Source organism: Triplophysa dalaica, chromosome 9, assembly GCF_015846415.1.
Source record: "Triplophysa dalaica isolate WHDGS20190420 chromosome 9, ASM1584641v1, whole genome shotgun sequence".
Lineage (NCBI taxonomy): Eukaryota > Metazoa > Chordata > Actinopteri > Cypriniformes > Nemacheilidae > Triplophysa > Triplophysa dalaica.
In genome coordinates this window covers 15,220,734-15,239,446 of record NC_079550.1, presented here as the reverse complement: position 1 = coordinate 15,239,446, position 18,713 = coordinate 15,220,734, and the positions used below count along the sequence as shown (strand labels likewise).

Below are 18,713 nucleotides of genomic sequence, written 5' to 3'. Positions count from 1 at the left end.
ATGGAAACCAAACATGAGACCAGATCAATCCAAATGACTGTACAAAGCAAATACATACAGGCCGTTTTAATAAATACAGATTGCAGAGAAATACAGGTGCAATCCAATTAAAAGCAATTTAAATTAAAAACTAAAATATCAATTTATTCGTTGATTTATTTCCGATATTGTATGTTTATAAATGTATAGAATAGAATTCGTCTACATTAGTGGATAACTGCACGATCCTCTGTGTAGCTCAGTCTGCCCCCGCCTGTGCACTAATGACGAGTGGGGCAAGAGAGAAAGAGAGAGACAGACGTCAGAGAGCGAGACTATGCAGCTTGCCATATGAAAGTGTATAGGGCAGTGGATGTAAATAAACCGCGTTTCATACTTTCGTACTCCCACTCCCTCTTTGTCCAATACAGACACGGGGTTTGGATGATGGTTGGGGGATAAGATACTTTGTTTTCAGCTCGGAAATTAAATGAACTGCTAAAGGGCCTTCTGGAAAAAAAGACACAGCAGAAAAGGAAGGAGAGAGAGGTGTAAGGACCGGGAGCGCTGGAGAGCTCATCGCCGGCTTCCGGACATTCGGGGCGGCATTAAAATCGCGGACACGTCGCTGCTGGGACAAAAAAACAAGTGCAAAGATCGGGCCGTAATATCTGGAAGCTATTAAAGAGCGTTGGATTTTGTTTCTGCGATGTCCAGGAAACTGCAAAGAAGCGAGGTGTGCGCCGACTGCAGTGCACCAGGTAAGGCTGAGATTTATGGATCGAGGCGCTGTTGCGAGCCATTGCCGTTTGGGACTCTGGTAAACGCGGCGGGAGGCGGCTGAATGGGGAGCCCGCGTTCGCGCCCCGCTGCTCGGTCAGACGAATTAGGAAATTCCCCGAAAATCTAGGCTCTTACTTGGGCCTAACGAGTCTTCACCCTCAAACTCACTTTTAATCTGATGGCGCATTTGTCGTCCGTTAGAAATACGACAGTGAATGTATATCCCATAATATAGAGTCATAGATGTGTTTTCAGAATAATTCCGGAATGTGAATTTATTGCAGCCTAGCTAATGTAGCTCAACTTTTTCTAGTAACCTTACTTAAGACGAGCTCGCGAGTTGCTATCAATTAATAACACTGTAACATGTACTTTATCAATGAACGAACACATCTGTGAGCATAATAACGTCATACGTACAAGCACATCATTCAGTTATAAGTACGTTTTTATTTTTAAATAAGTCTTATGCTAGAAACGGATTCTGTATCCAGATGATGCTAACTGACAGTTAGCTTAGTTTCTAGTAGCCTGCGGATCGACGCCTAGATCGCTTGCAATAATTTATATAGATAACAAACACCGTTAACATACAGTAAATGTATTTTGGCTTTTAAAGGGACAAGTTCAATGTTGACACTACTGTTTTATCCCAATAGTAGTTAGTCTGAAATTGGTTTGAGAATAGTTAGCTTAGTTAGCAGGTTGACGGCACATTAAACTGACGTGCTCAATCTTTAAGTTAAATCAGTGTTTATGCACAGTTTAAATAATTGTTTGGGTGTAGATGTTTCTAGAGAAACAATGCAGATGATATAAAATAGATCTTAGAGTTACTTAGTGTCTTGCTAAAATGTACATGGTGTTTGTGGACGGACACTTTAAAGTTTGAGAATTCAGGGGGTTATCTTGTTTGTTCTAAATGAAGTGTGACTGTCCTACTTTGTTGGGCCTTAAATAACTTATTCATATACAATTTCTGTAAAAGTCTGCTCCTGTACAATATAATAAAATGATGTGGGTAGTATAATTTCACTATTTAGGACCGTCATCAGAGCATTAACTAGTTTTAGAGATAATATATTGTTCTGTCTTAGATGTGCATGGCTTTGCACCAAATGCAAAAGTTTGCAAAAGGCAAGAATTTGGTTTTTGTATAATTCATCTGGTCTGGTCCCATCACATACAGTATGTGTCTCTTTTCACAAGGTATTATTTTCCAAATGCTTCAAGAAGACAAGACGGATCTCACGGTTATCTTTAAACATGTTTTGAATAGAACCCAGTGTCTTTTTTTACTCACTTGGCCTTTCGTTCTAGTTGTTTCTCAGCCATTTGTCCCAAAATGCATCACATAATAATATTACACCCAATTCACAACACCCCTAAAGATAAAATCACGCATTTAGGCAACGCAGTACATAAAACATTTTTAATGACACTCAGCTGTGCCATTAGTCCAAACCCTTGGCCTTGCCCAACCATCCCCATGAGGTGACCAAGAGATGCGACTTGGTGCATGACAGCTGCTCCCTTATCCACAGCTGCTCTCTGTTCGGGAATGTATGTGTATGTGACTGTGTCATCTCATCTCCTGGCTTTACCCAGCATCTTTTTACTACAACAATTCATTTCTGGTTGACCTCCCCGGCTACCTGCAGTCTTGTTCTAAGCTTGTCACCACTGCCCCTGGCTGACTGCACCATATCTGTGCGCCTGTCTGTCTTCCAGCTATTCAGCGGGGACGTCCTGTGTGCACCGAGTTCCTTTGTCAGCCCGTCCTGATGCTGAGAGAGCTTGTCATTTTCATGTTGGACATGTTAGAGGAATGTAGATAATGGTGAGTGTGTTGGAAGGGAAGGATATGATGACGGAGAGAGGTGTAGAGGAGGAGGGGCGGTGCGCAGACAGACGGAAGCATTCTGGTAAATGTGTTATGGGAATGAATGAACATGTGGAAGATTGTCAATCGCAGGGCTGTAGAGGGCTGAATATTTGATCCTTGTCTTTGAGCGCATGTTAAACTCAGAGTGTGTACATGTAGGGCTGTCACAATTATTAAATAACAATCTCATCGCAATTATTTGACAACATTTATTATTGTGAATCTTTAGAAAACAAGGGTTATCTGCAGCATCTGCTGCATTTTACATCCATCGTACTTGATCTACATTCAAATGACATTTCTCCATCACTTGAGTTGTAACAGCTTTTTGTTGATCTGTTTTGTTTCCAGACTTGCTCCATATACTACACAGCAAGACCCTCATATCTATTTTTAAGAGAGTATTCTCTGTTATGGTCACTCTATAGCAAATTTTCACATTTAAAAAAAAAATAGTTTCTTCTTCACTCTTCAAGAAAATGTATAGTTACATTGTCAAAGACTTAAAACAGACAATTAATCGCCATAATCACAATTATTTATACAATTCATCGCAGCAAAATTTCATTACCGTGACAGCCCTATGTACATGTGAAATTTAATTTGGTACAGAAGTGTTTGAGATGATCCTTTATGACCCGCTAATGGTTTTGAGCACTTATGAGAGGGATGAGTGTTGGTTTCGCAGGTGGAAGTGTAGAGAGATTTTTCTAGTCGACTGGTAGTCGATCGTTGAGGCCATTAGTCGACTAATCGCACGGTTATGATATTCATTTCAATATTTAAATATACATGGGGAATGTATGAAAAATATGTTTTATGTAACATTGCTAATATTGTTCTAAATTACAGAGTAATACACAACCATTATAATGAGCCTTTTCAAAATATAACTTCATTGCTCAAGTGCACACATAATAAAATCGGCTGCCGCACCCGCTAAAGTTATGATCATACGTTTCGATATAAAACTTCACTAGTGAAAATTGTAAAAAAGATGGAATAAATATACATTTTAGACTTACGATCCAAAACAGCAAAGTAAAATAATAGAGCAAAAAATAAATAGCCTATGGACATATAGTGAAACCTTTTTTCTCTGGATCAGACCGCAAAAATAGCCTTTAAATTGAAATAGTATTCTCTTCAAAAACAAAATTGTTCAGTATTTTAAAATCAGACTGTAAGGCAATTTGTAAATAAACGAATAAATAAAAATACAGCAAACTGAAGCACACGTTTAGCTTTTTGTAATGTCGCAGGAACCCAAGTTTGTCCCCTCTGCTGGAAAACTGAGCTCTGTGTCCTGCACACAATGAAGCCGATGTTAGGAGCAAAGTCCAAAACTTAGGAGCACAGAAAAGTGACGTTTTTTTTTTAAAGAAAACATTAATTTGGCACCGTATCATGCACAACGTATAGGAAAGCATCATAAACTAAGCTTATTGGTTATTATTGATGTACCAAGGGGGGCTGTTAAATGCTTAGTTTTGTGCGTTGTTTTCAGACGCAGCCAATTCTTTGTTTTGAAAAGTTGGGGGATAAAGACATCAAAAACAATACTCTAATAATTGGTTTCTGTAATCTGTTTCTGAATATTTTTCATATTTAGTGGGTGGTCGGTCCACATCGGCTACTCTGCTTTTCGACTCCAGCTCTCACAGTATCTGGTTTCCAAACTGTCATTTGGGGAAGGTCACATGGCTGTTGCGGTCCATTACACTTAAAAACAGTTTATTGCTATGACTAAAATGTCACTTCATTCAAAATGTCATGCAAATACGACTGAAATGGCCTTTTGATGGACATTGATGGACTCGAAAAAATGAATAATAATCTATTATTGCCCGTCACTATGGTGCAAGGTGGCGTTACGCAGTATTTAGCATTAACGTGATGTCATCACGCTGTACTTGCGTTTACTCTCGGAATTTGCTGCATTTTATACAACTGAATGCCCAATAAAGCATTTGGCAGACATTTTTATCCAAAGCAACTTACATTCCATTAACCTATACATTTATTCATAGGTATGTGCAATCGCATGGGATCGAACCCATAACCTTGCGTTGTTAATGCAATGCTCTTACCACTGAGGTACAGGAAAGCAGTATATTAATTTATATATTTAATGTTTCTGTTGTCAGACATAAAATAATAATTACAGACAAATGTTTATGTTAATATGTCTAGTCCGTAACAATGACAGGTGCTTGTTAATGGTGTTTTATACTCACTCACTCACAAGCTGCGGTTTGGTCATGAATGTGCTGCTTCTTTTCCACTCACTGAAAGTTAAGGTTTATCCAAATAGTCGCTAGTCGCTTTAGTTAGCGACTAATAGTGCTAGTTAGTAGCCTACAATCACGCTCTAATGAAGGGAAATTAATGTGCCATATGCGCATTTCTTTCTCATTGTGACTTAGTCACCTTTACGTTTACTAAATGTCATCTTAACCCTGACCTACACTCGTCCCTTGGCGATGTTGTGGACCTTGAGTTCAGGAGACGTAGAACAATGATTTGAGGAGAGCCTGTTGCTGTGCTTCATGCAAAGCAATATGTTTTACATGCTTAGACAGTTAGTGCAGATTTGTACTTGGTTTGTCCGTATTTTCTGTCCTAACCATAAAAAAGGCAAAGTGACGTTTGATTTAAAACTTTCTGACTTTTTATCTCATCAACTGACCTTAACTCGCTCTGGGCCCGGCCTTTTGGGTCATTCTCTCCTGTCAAGTGCTGGAATGACCATACATTGGTGGGATCAAGACATACTGTATTGTCCCAGGAATTCACATTGTTTTTTACCTGCATAATGTTCAACTGTTGCTTTACTTATAGATGATGTCTAAATCTGCATGACCAAGAATTAGGGCTACGCGATTATGACAGAAATTATAAACACGATTATTTTTACCAATATTGAGAATCCCGATTATTTAATACGATTCTCACTAACTTTTAAAACGACATAGAAAAATTTAAACTTGTCTTTTAAACTGTGAATTCAACTTTAGGTAAATGTGAAGAAACAGCACAGCTGAACCACTGTAAAGGAAAATGGTGCACTGTGGATTTATACCACAAGAAAAGATAGGATCCTCGCTAAATGTATTGCTACCCGCCCGCAGCAATCGTTTTACCTCGATTATTTTGTTTAAGTATTTGTTGAAGGCCAAAATTGACTGTTACGATTCATTTTCCATTCATTGCACAGCCCCACCAAGAATCCAAAACCGTCTTTGTGGTCAATCTAAACAAAACAAGTCCTTCCATGTCCTGCCCTATGTGCGTCTTCAGCGTATAAAAACAGACACTAGTTTTGTGAGGTTTTTTTTTAGATACTTTTACTGACGAAGTCCGTCCTGTGACTGTGTTTTCAGACCCAGGCTGGAGCAGTATAAACCGAGGGGTTCTGATCTGTGATGAGTGCTGTTCTGTTCATCGGAGTCTCGGCCGACACATCTCCATTGTTAAACACCTTCGGCACAGCGGTTGGCCTCCATCTTTACTGCAGGTAGCTTACAAAAGCCTAACATTGACAATCTCTGATGCTTCTCTCAAAATCAAGCTCAATAAGTGTTGCTTTGTCTCAGATGGTACAGACTCTGGCCAGTAACGGCGCTAACTCAATCTGGGAACACTCACTGCTGGATCCAGCGCAGGTTCAGAGTGGGCGGAGGAAACCAAACCCTCAAGACAAAGTCCAGTAAGTCGTCTCATCAGACATTCATGCTTCGTACCAGAATGTCGTAAAAAAAAAGGCTGGGACTATAAGTTTTGTTTTATTGGTTTGTGGCGTATTATTTTCCATTTGTTTGAGAAGCTAAATGCAATAGCATATCAAGGCTTCAGGCCAAAATTTTGCATTAAAGCAACAAAGGCTCTCATTTCATATTGATTTATTTTGATGTTAACTTCAGTGCTATTTGTCACCCCACAGTCCAACTAAGTCTGAGTTCATTCGCGCCAAGTACCAGATGTTAGCCTTCGTACACAAGCTTCCCTGCCGAGACGATGACGGGGTCACCACCAAGGACCTCAGCAAGGTGCATGTCCCCGAAACATCACATCGCTCACTCTGTCTCTATCTCAGTCTGTCGTTCTCGTCCCTCTCTCTGTCTCATTCCATCTCCCCACCCCGGTTCTCTCGCCCCTACCTGTCCCCATGAGGGTGGGCCCTTAAAATGACACCCCGCTAGTGAATAAATGTGTTCTCGGTGCTATTTAGCGCCCCTAATGTATAGATTCACAGGAGGTCTGCCATCGTTCTCTGTCGCATATACTCACTCTTTCTTGTTCTTGCCCGCAGCAACTGCACTCAAGTGTGCGGACGGGAAGTCTAGAGACTTGTTTACGACTGCTGTCTCTGGGGGCACAAGCAAACTTCTTTCACCCGGTAAGATCAGTCTCGCACAATTCTTTATATACCAGACTCGGTTTGTATAATTTTTGATAACAGAGTGATGTGCAGTGCGAACAGGTTCTGTGTGTAAGCTTTGCTGGTCAAACATCTGACCTCTCCTCTACAGGAAAAGGGTACGATCCCTCTGCATGTGGCAGCTAAGGCGGGGCAGGTTCTACAGGCCGAACTGCTGGTGGTGTACGGGGCGGACCCAGGGGCTCCGGATATCAATGGCCGCACACCTATAGATTATGCTCGGTACATGCTCACCAAATTCACACCAAGGTTTCGGGACTGTACGATGTCATTATAGGGGCAATAAATCCATTGAGGCGGGGCCTGGGGATCACGAACCAAGCGATTCATGTCATTATTTCTACCATGTACAGTAGAATGACAAACATTCAACATAAATTGATAAATGCTACAATGATGTAGCGTGTGAATTGAATTTTGGAAGTTCGGTGTGAAGTGCGCGTGTTTCATGTGTGAACGTGCTCTTGCAGGCAAGCAGGTCACGTGGAGCTCGCTGAGCGATTGGTGGAGTGTCAGTATGAGCTCACAGACAGACTTGCTTTCTACCTGTGTGGACGTCGCCCAGGTGAGTTTAGAGTTTATAAGCGCAATTTAAAAGCATTTATAGTGAGCATTTTATGCTCATAGGACTATAAGCAATATTGTTGTTTTGCAGATCACAAGAATGGACATTATATTATTCCTCAGATGGCAGACAGGTACATTGTATGTTAGCATCTGTGTGTAAATAAAGGTATTTTGCCAACGATTACATGCATATGTCTATATTCAAAATGTTTTGAGTAATGTTCTTTGTCGTTTTTTAATGCTATGCATGATAATCTCATTTAAAGTCTTCAGTGCTGCCCGCACAGGGTAGACTCTGTATACTGTATACTTGGCAGCGGGTGTATTTGAGCGCACTGGCCAGCAGGTTGCGCCACGTGGTCTGCCTGTTTGCATTAGGATGGCAGACAGTGCCGTCGCCAATGACTCACCACTGCCTCAAACGCACCGCAGCTGAATGAAACCAATCTTTTACATTACTGACCTACCTGATAGGAGTGTTGATATGGGGTCTGTCCCTTTTCTTTCTCTGTCTGTCTCCTGCTCACTTCTCGGCCTCGCTCACTCGTTCTCTGTTCTCTCCATCTCGCTGCGCTTTTGGAGGCAGAGCTCGCCCTAAGTGCCCGACGCAGAGGTATCTCTCTCTTTCTTTTCAGCCACCTCTCTATTAACCCTGCTCACTGTCTTTCTCACATGGCTTTCATATGGGCGAGGGTGTTTGGAGGGGTGAGGCAGGAGTTGGAAAACACATGTAAGACTTAAGACTAATTATATTTAGTAATTTATTTTTTGTTACAATATTTTGTTTCAAATTACTTTTGTTTTACATATTACGTTATTATTAACATTTCATGTCTATTGCTAATTATGCTAAAAGCAGTAACACCATGGCGTTATGGACCATGACTTTTAAGTGCAAACACCGTGTTTTATAAATAGTCTGGCCATTCTGTATAACTGCAGCACATCAGTGTTTTCCTGACTCATCTCTTCCGACTGCCCAAATTCCTCCCCTTCCACCACATTTCATCCATCCGTTCATCCACCTATCCATTCACACCTCTCTGCTTTTCCCTCCTCATCTTTCTCTGTCCGCATGTCTCCGGCATCCTTTTACTCCTGTGTCTTTGTCTCCGCGTAGCCTGGACCTCTCTGAACTGGCCAAGGCAGCCAAGAAGAAGCTTCAGGCGGTGAGTAATGCACGTCGTGGCCCTACATTTGCTCGAGTTTTTATGTAGCATCACGTAACAAAACAAGAACTTTTCTACTTCAGGAGCAAGTTAATACGTTTTGTTTTATGGTGTATTGTGCTAAGCTCCACCCACAGTTAAAGGGATAGTTCACTCAAAAATGAAGATTCCGTCGTAATTGAATCACCCTCTTGTCATTTCGTAACTGGATGGGTTTATGCAGAACACAAAAGAAGATGTTTAATAAAATCTTGGTAACCGAACAACATTGGTTCTTTTATGTTGTTCAGAAGAAAAAGTCCTAGAGGTTTGAAATGACAAGTGAGTACACAACAGAATTTTCATTTTTGGCTGGACTATCACTTTAACTTTAATCTTTTCGATTCCTTGCTTTACATGCATGTTAACTTTACATACGCTGTGTTTGTGTTGCATTTTGCAGTGTTTAAATTTAAGGTTAGACCGACATTTACTTATTTTCTTAGTAGTTTTGAGACAAATATATTCGCTAAACATGTTAAGTGCTTAAGAATCATTATATAATTTCAGCAGATGCTCTCAGTGTTGGAAACAACTCCCTAGCTAGCTCACAATCTGCTTATATTGCCGCACTGTAGTGCTTTTGTTTGTCTGTTCCCTTATGTTCGGTTGACATTTGTTCGTAAATGTTTTTGTTGTGCTGCGAATTTAACATCACATACTGATGTGTGTGTGTGGAAACAGTTAAATAACCACTTGTTCGAGGAGCTGGCTATGGATGTGTACGATGAAGTGGACCGTAGAGAGAACGATGCAGGTAAGATTCAACTCTTCTCCCGGTTGTTCTTTGTTCCTTCTTTCCTTCCTTTCCATACTTTCTAGCTCTCCAATAATGCGTTTAAGGAACAATCCGGAGGCGCGGGGACAGTTGTAGCTGTGTCTCATGAGACAGTGATCAGTGTTGTATAAACACTGACTATAGAAGGACTTTAGCAGGCAGCTTATGCAGAAGGGAGGGAGAGAAGGGAGCGAGAGCGAGGGAGTGCCGCAGGAATTCTCTCCTCCTCTCCCTCTCTCTGCTTTCTCGTTCTTGGTCATAGAGACAGAAGAGGTGGCATGCCGGGGTGCCAGACTGAGGCTCTGTTGGTAAGCGATACCGCGTGCGAGACCGGGATGTACACACACATGCACACTCAAACTGTAGATAGTGTGCGTTCTCTAAAGATGGAAAACCTTAAAGTCTGTAGATGGGAGAGACATTCTCAGAATCTATAGTTTTGTTGTGTGTGGTACCATCATGTTTTTAAAAAAAACTTTTTTCTGTTTCTCTCAGTGTGGCTGACCACTCAGAACCACAGTACGCTCGTGACGGAAAGGAGCGCTGTCCCCTTTCTACCCGTCAACCCTGAATACTCAGCAACACGCAACCAGGTAAAACACGCAAGACACAAAGAGAATGAGCCCAGCACTTGAAATGTAGCCTGTGATCCATACATATGGGCACACGCATAAAAACACAAGGATAGAAGAGATGATATCTGGACTGGAGGAGAGAGGATGAAAGCACAATTCTTAAAATAGAGTTTGTTGTCGTTAGGACGACTGGCGTTCAGCTCTGGCTAGCAAAACTAACAAATAGATGTGTTCCAGCTGCGCAGACGTGCGACGACTCCCTCAGCCTTTCTACTGGCATCCTCGCTCGACCCGCCGCTTTAAATAGTTCTTTTATACTGCGAGACCGCTAAGTGCCGTTACTCAGGGCATGTTTCCTGCAAGCTGATTGGACGGACTGAGAGTTTCCTGCTCTTGCGTTTAAATGAGGGTTTGAAAAATGGAAAGAGAGAGATGATGGTAGGAGGAACACATACGAGTCCAGTGGTCAAGAGCAGTCCGCATTGCCACATCACCAGTGCAGTGTTCCAGTAGGCGGTATTTCCAGTCTTTAAAATGTCTCGGTCGCTCTCTGCCAAGCTGGACTGTTCTTTATAATGTGTCTCACAGAGCAACAAAGTGCTCATAAAACTTTAGTTGTAGTTCAAAAACCCAGAGAGAAATACATAGTGGTCGGCATAGGAGAATGCAACAATCAGTTGATTCAGTGATTGACATGTTACTAAGTAAATGATACTATAGTCCATTTTGCATAAGTAGCTCAAACAAATATTTCATTTTGAAGAACACATTTTTAAAATGTGAAAGTGTTCATTTTACTTTAGAATCATGAATATCTGATTTTAATTATTTGTTTTTGGTCTTTAGGGACGGCAGAAATTGGCCCGTTTTAACGCACGTGAATTTGCCACCCTCATCATCGACATCCTTAGTGACGCCAAGCGACGGCAACATGGAAAAGGACTTACAAGCCCTACAGGTAACACACACACATTACTTTATAACAAAGACATTTAAAGATGATATTATTAATACATCTTCAATAGAGAGAGGAATATGAAGAAAAGTGATCTTTAGATGCAGTCGAGTATCTGACTAACTTGATGTGGTTTTGTTTGTTTGTTTGTTTATCAGACCTTCTGGAACTGAGCCAGGCAGACGATGACCAACACGATTATGACAGCGTAGCATCAGATGAAGACACAGACAGCGAGCTGACTGCACAGAATAACAACAACACACAGCGCAACAACCGAGCCAAGGTGAGCACGACTAAACCTTTTTCTCTCGTTTCTCTTAATCGACATTAGTAGGTGTTTTCAATGTGAAAATTGTCACAGATTGATGTCATATTTATTAAGATTATTTTCAGATTATTTATTATTCTTATTGATGAAACAACATGGATGAGTGGCAGAACGTTTTTAAGAGAAACGAGTTCAAATGATCTAGATTCTTGGGAGAGGTTGAACCTATTTGTCTCTAGGTTTGGTCTTTCTAGTTAATTTTGAAGGATTTGCGAGTCCAGCAACTTGGTGTTTGCAGTAGCACAGAAGCCAGTTGTCATGTCCCAGCATGCACTGGTGAACAAGGAACAGCCCTGCCTCATACTTGAAGAATGACATCACCCCCGTGTGAGGGCTGTGATCAGTGGAGGCTGTTGTTCTGCAGCTGAACTCAGGAAGTTGTGTCTGAGCATGCTCAGTCTACATATATGAAGTGGGAGAGCAGAAAATAGCTCTTCTTCACTGTACGGCTGCTGAAGTAGCGCTGTGCTGTGTCAAATTTCAATAAAAAAATTCTTTTAATTTTTTGTAATAGCTTTAATTAAAACATTAAATAGAAATGTTTTTTTCCCGGAGCAAATATATTTCAAAAATTAAATATTTAAATGTGTTTTTACATTTTGTGTCTTTTTAAATATACATTAAAGTTGCATTATTTTGCGTCAAAAATCCATATTATTATATATTTATATATTTTTGTTCATTTGTGTACTACTTTTCATAAATGTCTAAAATTAGTATTTTAAAGCTCCAGTGTGTATTTTTTTGGAGGATCTATTGACAGGAATACAATTTAATATACATAACTATGTCTTCAGAGGTGTATTATATTTGTGCATTTGACAGACGCTTTTATCCAACACGACTTACATTGAGATCTTACATAATGAAGCGTTGTTTTTATTAGCTGAGAATCGCTATTTCTTTTTACATACACCGCGGGTCCCCTTGGAAATGGAATTTGCCATGTTGTTTCTACAGTAGCCCTTAACAGACAAACTACTTTACAGAGCATTTTTTTTAATACATTATCTCCTTCAGCAAAGAGGATAAAACGTGACAACATCTTAGTTCTGTGTCAGCCACCAGATTGCTTAGAAAGGGAGGGGGGAGTGGTAGAGGTGGCCGCAGGTTGCAATTCACAACCTCACCCCTAGAGACCGCTAAATTTAATACACTGGACCTTTAACCAAGGCTACACATTTGTTAAAAATGAATAATTTTGCCTTTAATGGTATAGTGTGATTTGATGTGTTTTGTGTTGTGTGCATTAGAGCATGGATTCGTCCGACCTGTCAGATGGACCCATCACACTACAGGAGTATCTGGAGGTGAAGAAAGCCCTGGCTTCCTCAGAAGCCAAAGTTCAACAGCTCATGAAGGTCAACAACAACCTGAGTGAGGAGTTACAGAGGCTTCAGAAGGAGGTACACTTCCCCCCGTTTCTTCTTTAGTGTTGAACTATGTGCTTGTTTTGAAATGTGAAAATTTCACATGCATAGATAGAAGACTAATGTGATGAAGTGTGACACAGCCCACTATTACAAACTGACCAATCAGAGCACGCACAGAGCTGTATTATTTAACTGTCATATTCCATATGCCATCCACTGGGAATGATGCCCCTCCTTGAATATCCAACCTTAAACTTTCAGTCCATCAGAATGCCCCGTTTTAGCCCCCAGCATGATGAAACGTTCCCCTTTGCAGCTATTGTGTTTTGGTTATGTGTTTGTGGACGTGTGTGTGACTCCCCTCCATCCCTGTAGATCACGCGGATGCAGACGGACAACAGCGTGCTGCGGGGGGCCCAGGCTGGGACCGGGGGCTCCCTGACCGGGGGTGGCGCCCCAGGACTATGGCCCGGCGGGGTGAGGGGTACGGGAAGTGGCAGAGGAGCAGGCGGAGACTCTGGCCTGACCATCCTATCCTCCGCCCCCCTCCGCCGGGACAGACAAGCTTATTCTATGTATGAGCCTGTGGGCAACACCCCCAGAGCTCTCACCCCAGCCCTGGACCCCCTTACCGGCCGCCTGCAGCCTCTCAGCCCCACCGTAAGTGTGAGCATTGGCGTCCGGCTTGACCTTTTATTGAACTCCCTTTTCCTGTCGGGCTCTTCTTCCTGTGCTAACCTGAATCCAGATTGGTGTGATGCTTCTGCCTGTAGCACTCTGCTTTGAAGTCTATTTGTCACTCACTCACACTCACTGCTCTTTATCGCCACCTTATGGCCAGTCAGAACACGACTTGCTCTGAAAACATTTTCTATGTAATTGTTGTGACAAAAGCAAGTGAACTGCCTACAAGATTTCATTTTTAACAATATGAAGGTTTTGTTTGATATTAATAGCTTGAATATATGTAGTGTGTTAATGGAACAGTTCATCCAAAATTAAAATTCTGTTATTTATTCACCCTCGAGTTGTTCCAACACTGTATCAAATTCTTTGTTATGTTAAACACCACGGAAGATATTTTGAAGAATGTGGGAAACTAAACCGTTCTGGGGCACCATTGAGTACTATAGTACTTTTCTTTCCTACTATGAAAGTCAACAATTCCACAGAACTGTTTGCTTACAAACAGTCTTCCAAATATATTTTGTTCAGCAGAGAATTTTTTGTTTTTACACGGGTTTAGAACAACATGACAGTGAATAAATGATGACAGAATTTATTTTAGGTAAACTATCACTTTAGGTTGTGGTCTAAATGAGGTATAAAACTTTTTGTGATGTTAAAATCAAAAGGTGCATTTGTGACAAACCTAAACACGGTGTAAACGGCTATCTGCCTTGACACAAAGCTCATCCTCCAAAGCTTATATAAGAGCAAATATTAGTGCTCCAAGTGCCCAAAAAATGCAGCCTAGGTAGGCAGCTCACTTGATTGTGTATTGATACAATAATACACCATTATTGTATGTCTTTTCCACTGTAGGTTGATTGAAGTGGCATGAATTGCATTTTATTCTTTTGGAAATGGTGATGTGCCAAGAAAGTTTGTCTTTGATGAGACTGGAACGTTCAGAGATTAGATTTTTGGGGGGAGACTGTTTACTTGGTTAATGTAACTTCACTCAGTGGAAATGCATGAAATCATTTTCTTATAGGAAGTAAAATGTGAAAAGAAGTTGTCCTCTGTGGACAATTACGGGGATGTTGAATTTTTGTATTTGCTTTAATTGCTTTTGCAATTATGCAAATATGTAATGTTTTGGTTATGCAATCCTATTTTTGGGTCTTTGCTGACAGTGTGGTGTATTCTGTATTTTATTAGCTCGGGGGAATGTATGTGGGATGTACCTTGGTGCTTGCTTTTCAACCACGCTCTTCTTTTCCCAATTTATCTGTGTCTATTTTTAGATCTTCATTAGTTTAGAGAGAAGAGTTTTCATTAGTTTTCATGAGTTTAGCTGTAAGCTTCCCGTTCGGCTGCTGCAATATCTGAAACTTCTCCACTAAGTTACTTCTGTTCAGCAGAATAATACGATTTTGCTGTTGATTTCCTTTCATCTAACAGTGCTTGAATGTCTATCAAGGCTTATCTCTTTTCTTTAATTTTCTGCTCGACTGTCCGTTCGGATTTGCTTCATCCTAATTCTGCTCATGTTCAGGTGCGAAAGGGGGCAGGACCCACCCCTTACGGAGGACCGCACCTGTCCGCCTCCACCGAAGGACGATACCATGTGAGTGGCAGTATTCATCTATATCTGCACTCATTTCGTGAGTAAGCACGAGCCCTGATGTCTAACAGACGTGTGTTTGTCTTATCCAGCCTTCAAAATCATTCGAGAAGTACGGGAGTGGGACAGACAGTGACTATGACAACTCTCAAACGTACGACGCCTCTCTTGGGTGAGTGCCGGTCAATGTTCCATTCTTCACAATGTTTACAATGTTTAAATGCTCCTTAAAAGGTTTGAACTCAATCGCTGTACTCTGTTAAGTGTTTCGCTTGTCGCTGAATGTGTTTAACAATGCTTGTATTTGTGGGTAGGATGGGCCGCAGCAGTGAGGAGGACAGCAGGGGGGATGTGGAAGAGGCTGATGGTGATCCTGACCCCACGCTGCCGTGCACAGAAGACGTCATCATGAAGACCGAGCAGGTCACGAAGAACATTCAAGAGCTTCTGAGAGCTGCACAGGAGTTTAAACACGACAGGTATGGCAAGCCAACCAGCTGTCTATAATGCAGTATAACAAAACGTGATAGCAAAACCGTCCTTATGCCGGCCAATCAGAGGAATTACATCTGAAACTTACACAGCTGTAAAAGTATACTGTGTCTTTGTTTACAGTTTTGTTCCATGCTCGGAGAAGATCCACTTAGCTGTGACAGAAATGGCCTCTCTCTTTCCAAAGGTAAAACTCTGCATTTAAAACTTTCAAAGATCCCTATCCAGAGCGCTACATCTCACTTTGCTGTCTCTGTTCTTCAGAGGCCTGCACTGGATGCCGTTCGCTCCTCTTTGAAGCTCCTGGCTGCCAGCGCCTCACGTCTACAGGTCGAGTGTCGTAAAGCAGCACCCTCGGACTCTTCGACCAGCACGGTGGACTACCAGCTACTGACCCAGCAGGTCATCCAGTGCGCTTATGACATCGCCAAAGCTGCCAAGCAGCTGGTGACCATCACCACCCGGGAGAAAAAACAGTGACCGTCCCAGCGCATCGGGGTCCTCGGTGCAGGGGATAATAGACTAAATGAGAGAGTGGAGAAACAGACAGCTGCGATTGGGGGTCAAAACCGTGGAATGAGGGAGAAAAGGATGTGACAAATAAAGGTCCGAATGGTTTAAAGAACGGTTGGTTTAGTGATTGAGAATGAAAAGGAGTTATGGGAACAGACAGCGAGGGAAATCCATGCAGCTGTGGCCACCAAGACGCAGAGGTTTTTGGGAGAAGCCAAATGGAGCGATCTTCTTTTTGTTACACTCCTGTTTATCTTTCTTCTGTTTCAGGAGGATTTCTCTCTTCTACATATGACAATACTGACTCGACACACTCTTACAGTCCAACAATTCAGTGCTGTTTGAGTTATTCGTCTGTTTTTTGTTGTTGTCAATACACATGCACTCCTAACCTCATTCAGAGAACCCGAAACTTTCCTCCCGTTTCGTTTTCTTTTCTTTTGAACCCTTTTGTTTTTTAAGTGTCGCTCCATTGGCCTGTTTCTCTTGGGACAAATGTACTGACGAAACAAAGCAAACAACACTGGAGTTATTTTAATGATTATGTTTTGTATTGTTGTTACAATTAGCAATGTTTCATTTGATTTTGATTGAATTTGTTTGGTAATCTATTCTGTTTAATTGAAAGTCACACGGAGCTTCAAGAATAGAAATGGGGGAAGAACAACCTGTGAAAATGAACACTCCTGTTCGCAAAAGTGTTCACTCAGTGTTTGTTGTATACTAATGTTTTTTGTCGAAATACTAGCCAAAGGAGCAGAGGCGAGTGATAATGCTACAGTTACGGATCCCTCTTTTCGTCGAGCACAAAGACAGCGGTCGGGGTTGATGTACTGGAAACGCTCGCCTGGTCAGCGAGAGAGACAAACAGCCCCGGTTCCTCATCTCATCTCAGTCCCTACATTTGTGGGTTTGTTATCAGTACAATGCAAATGTGATAGCACAATCGCCACATTCTTTTTCCTCTCCAGCTTATTTGTTTGGGGAAAAAAGACAGCATTTCTAAGAAATCTACATTTTCTGCACGTATACTTAATTGATTATTATTCTAATGGCCTTCTTCATCAGCTTAGCAGATTTTTGTAGGACTTCCAGGACCATATCCCCCTGTTTTTATTTTTGGGAGAATATTTGATATCCAGACTATTCATGCCTATTTCTTTATATTATTATTTTGTTGTTTGTGATTTTTATCGGTAAGCATATTATTAATGTTTATTAATGTAAGAAGACCGTTTTGTTCTATAAGCTACAAGCATGTGAATGTTGAAGATGACCAGTGTCAGCGTTCTCATCACTAACATTTCAGATACAGTGAGTCGCTTTAGCGAAGATGTCCGACTGGTGTTTCAGGACCAGTGATGTAGAATTCATTGACAGAATGAGCATCACCCCCTTTGATGTCGATACGAGGGGAGTTGTAACTGGAGCTTCCAGAACGTACGCACACATTTCTTCAACGTGAGGCTCGATGTGATTTCAAGTCTCATCAAATCAAGTATTTGTTGTGCAGTTACGTTGCATTTTAGATTTCATGCTATGAGCCTTAAATCCTCCCACCTCCCCAGCCTTTTTATTTAAGCCATTTGTTTTGCTCTTGCTTTTTCTGTATCTTTAACATTTTTCTATATGGGGAATGGGATATTATCGTCCCCGGAAACGTGTCAAAAAGATTGTCTGAAAATCTGTTTTTATTGCCTTTGCACATCTGCTAGACTGACTCTAGAATATTTGCTGTTTCTTTATAACACAGTAATTATGTGAATGACTTCTCTCTCTTCCACACTAGAAGCACATGGTGAGTAGAAGCATATTGTATGCATTAAGTGTTGCTATATTTTTCCAGATATTGTTTTCCACTAAATGTGGTCACTAGGTGATAGTTTACTTAACGATTTGATATTGGGAGAAAGACCTTTGGCCATTTTTAATAAGCACTACATTCAGAAAGATACTGTAGCTGAGACAGGGGCTCATTGCACGCATACACTACTTGTCCAACTCTAAATCTTGTTTTGGAGTGAATTATAAATGTTGGTTCTGCTGCAAATGCAGACATTAACCACACAATGCACCGGCAAATTCATTTATTTTATGCACACATACAGGAATGCCTTTCTGTGATTCAGTCATGCTAGTTGCACTGTACTTGTTATGACTGTTCTGTATCACACAACTCTTACATGAGTGATTGATGATGGGAGAAATTTGTTCAGCAGATGCTACTTGTAAAAGTGAAATAGAAATTAAATAAAAGACTAAGCCAAACCATTTAAATCATCATAAAGACTCATAAGCTGTCTATTTGTAATAAATAAATAAATGAAAATTTTCATTGTTTTGTGTTGTTGTTTCATGCATCTGGTTGATGCTTTTTTTTAAAGTGACTTGCAGTGTGTTCAGTTTTATACGTTTGATGGAATTAATAGGCGTCAGACTCTAGAGTCTAGAGCAACTCACATAAGCTTATATGGAGTTGTGTATTATCTCCATGGCATTTTACTGGGTTTTACTTAATGGATTGAATAACAAATGAAAGAATG

The 18,713-nt window shown here is 41.0% G+C and overlaps 1 protein-coding gene across 2 annotated transcripts; it reads left to right on the top strand.

Annotated features, from left to right (window-relative positions):
• The first annotated feature begins 300 nt into the window (after positions 1 to 300).
• git1 (G protein-coupled receptor kinase interacting ArfGAP 1) lies at positions 301 to 18,508 on the top strand. Of its 2 annotated transcripts, XM_056756603.1 has the most exons (21): positions 301 to 740; positions 6,031 to 6,164; positions 6,244 to 6,356; positions 6,591 to 6,696; positions 6,960 to 7,046; positions 7,180 to 7,310; positions 7,559 to 7,653; positions 7,744 to 7,786; positions 8,242 to 8,268; positions 8,776 to 8,824; positions 9,548 to 9,620; positions 10,137 to 10,234; positions 11,063 to 11,174; positions 11,330 to 11,457; positions 12,756 to 12,908; positions 13,251 to 13,535; positions 15,097 to 15,168; positions 15,258 to 15,337; positions 15,480 to 15,644; positions 15,781 to 15,844; positions 15,922 to 18,508. In XM_056756603.1, exons 1-21 carry the CDS (start codon positions 689 to 691, stop codon positions 16,135 to 16,137), a joined length of 2,283 nt encoding a protein of 760 aa, XP_056612581.1. In that variant the 5' UTR covers positions 301 to 688; the 3' UTR covers positions 16,138 to 18,508. The 2 variants fall into 2 exon arrangements, with proteins under 2 accessions (XP_056612581.1, XP_056612582.1); XM_056756604.1 differs by lacking the exon at positions 8,242 to 8,268.
• The last annotated feature ends 205 nt before the right edge of the window (positions 18,509 to 18,713 follow it).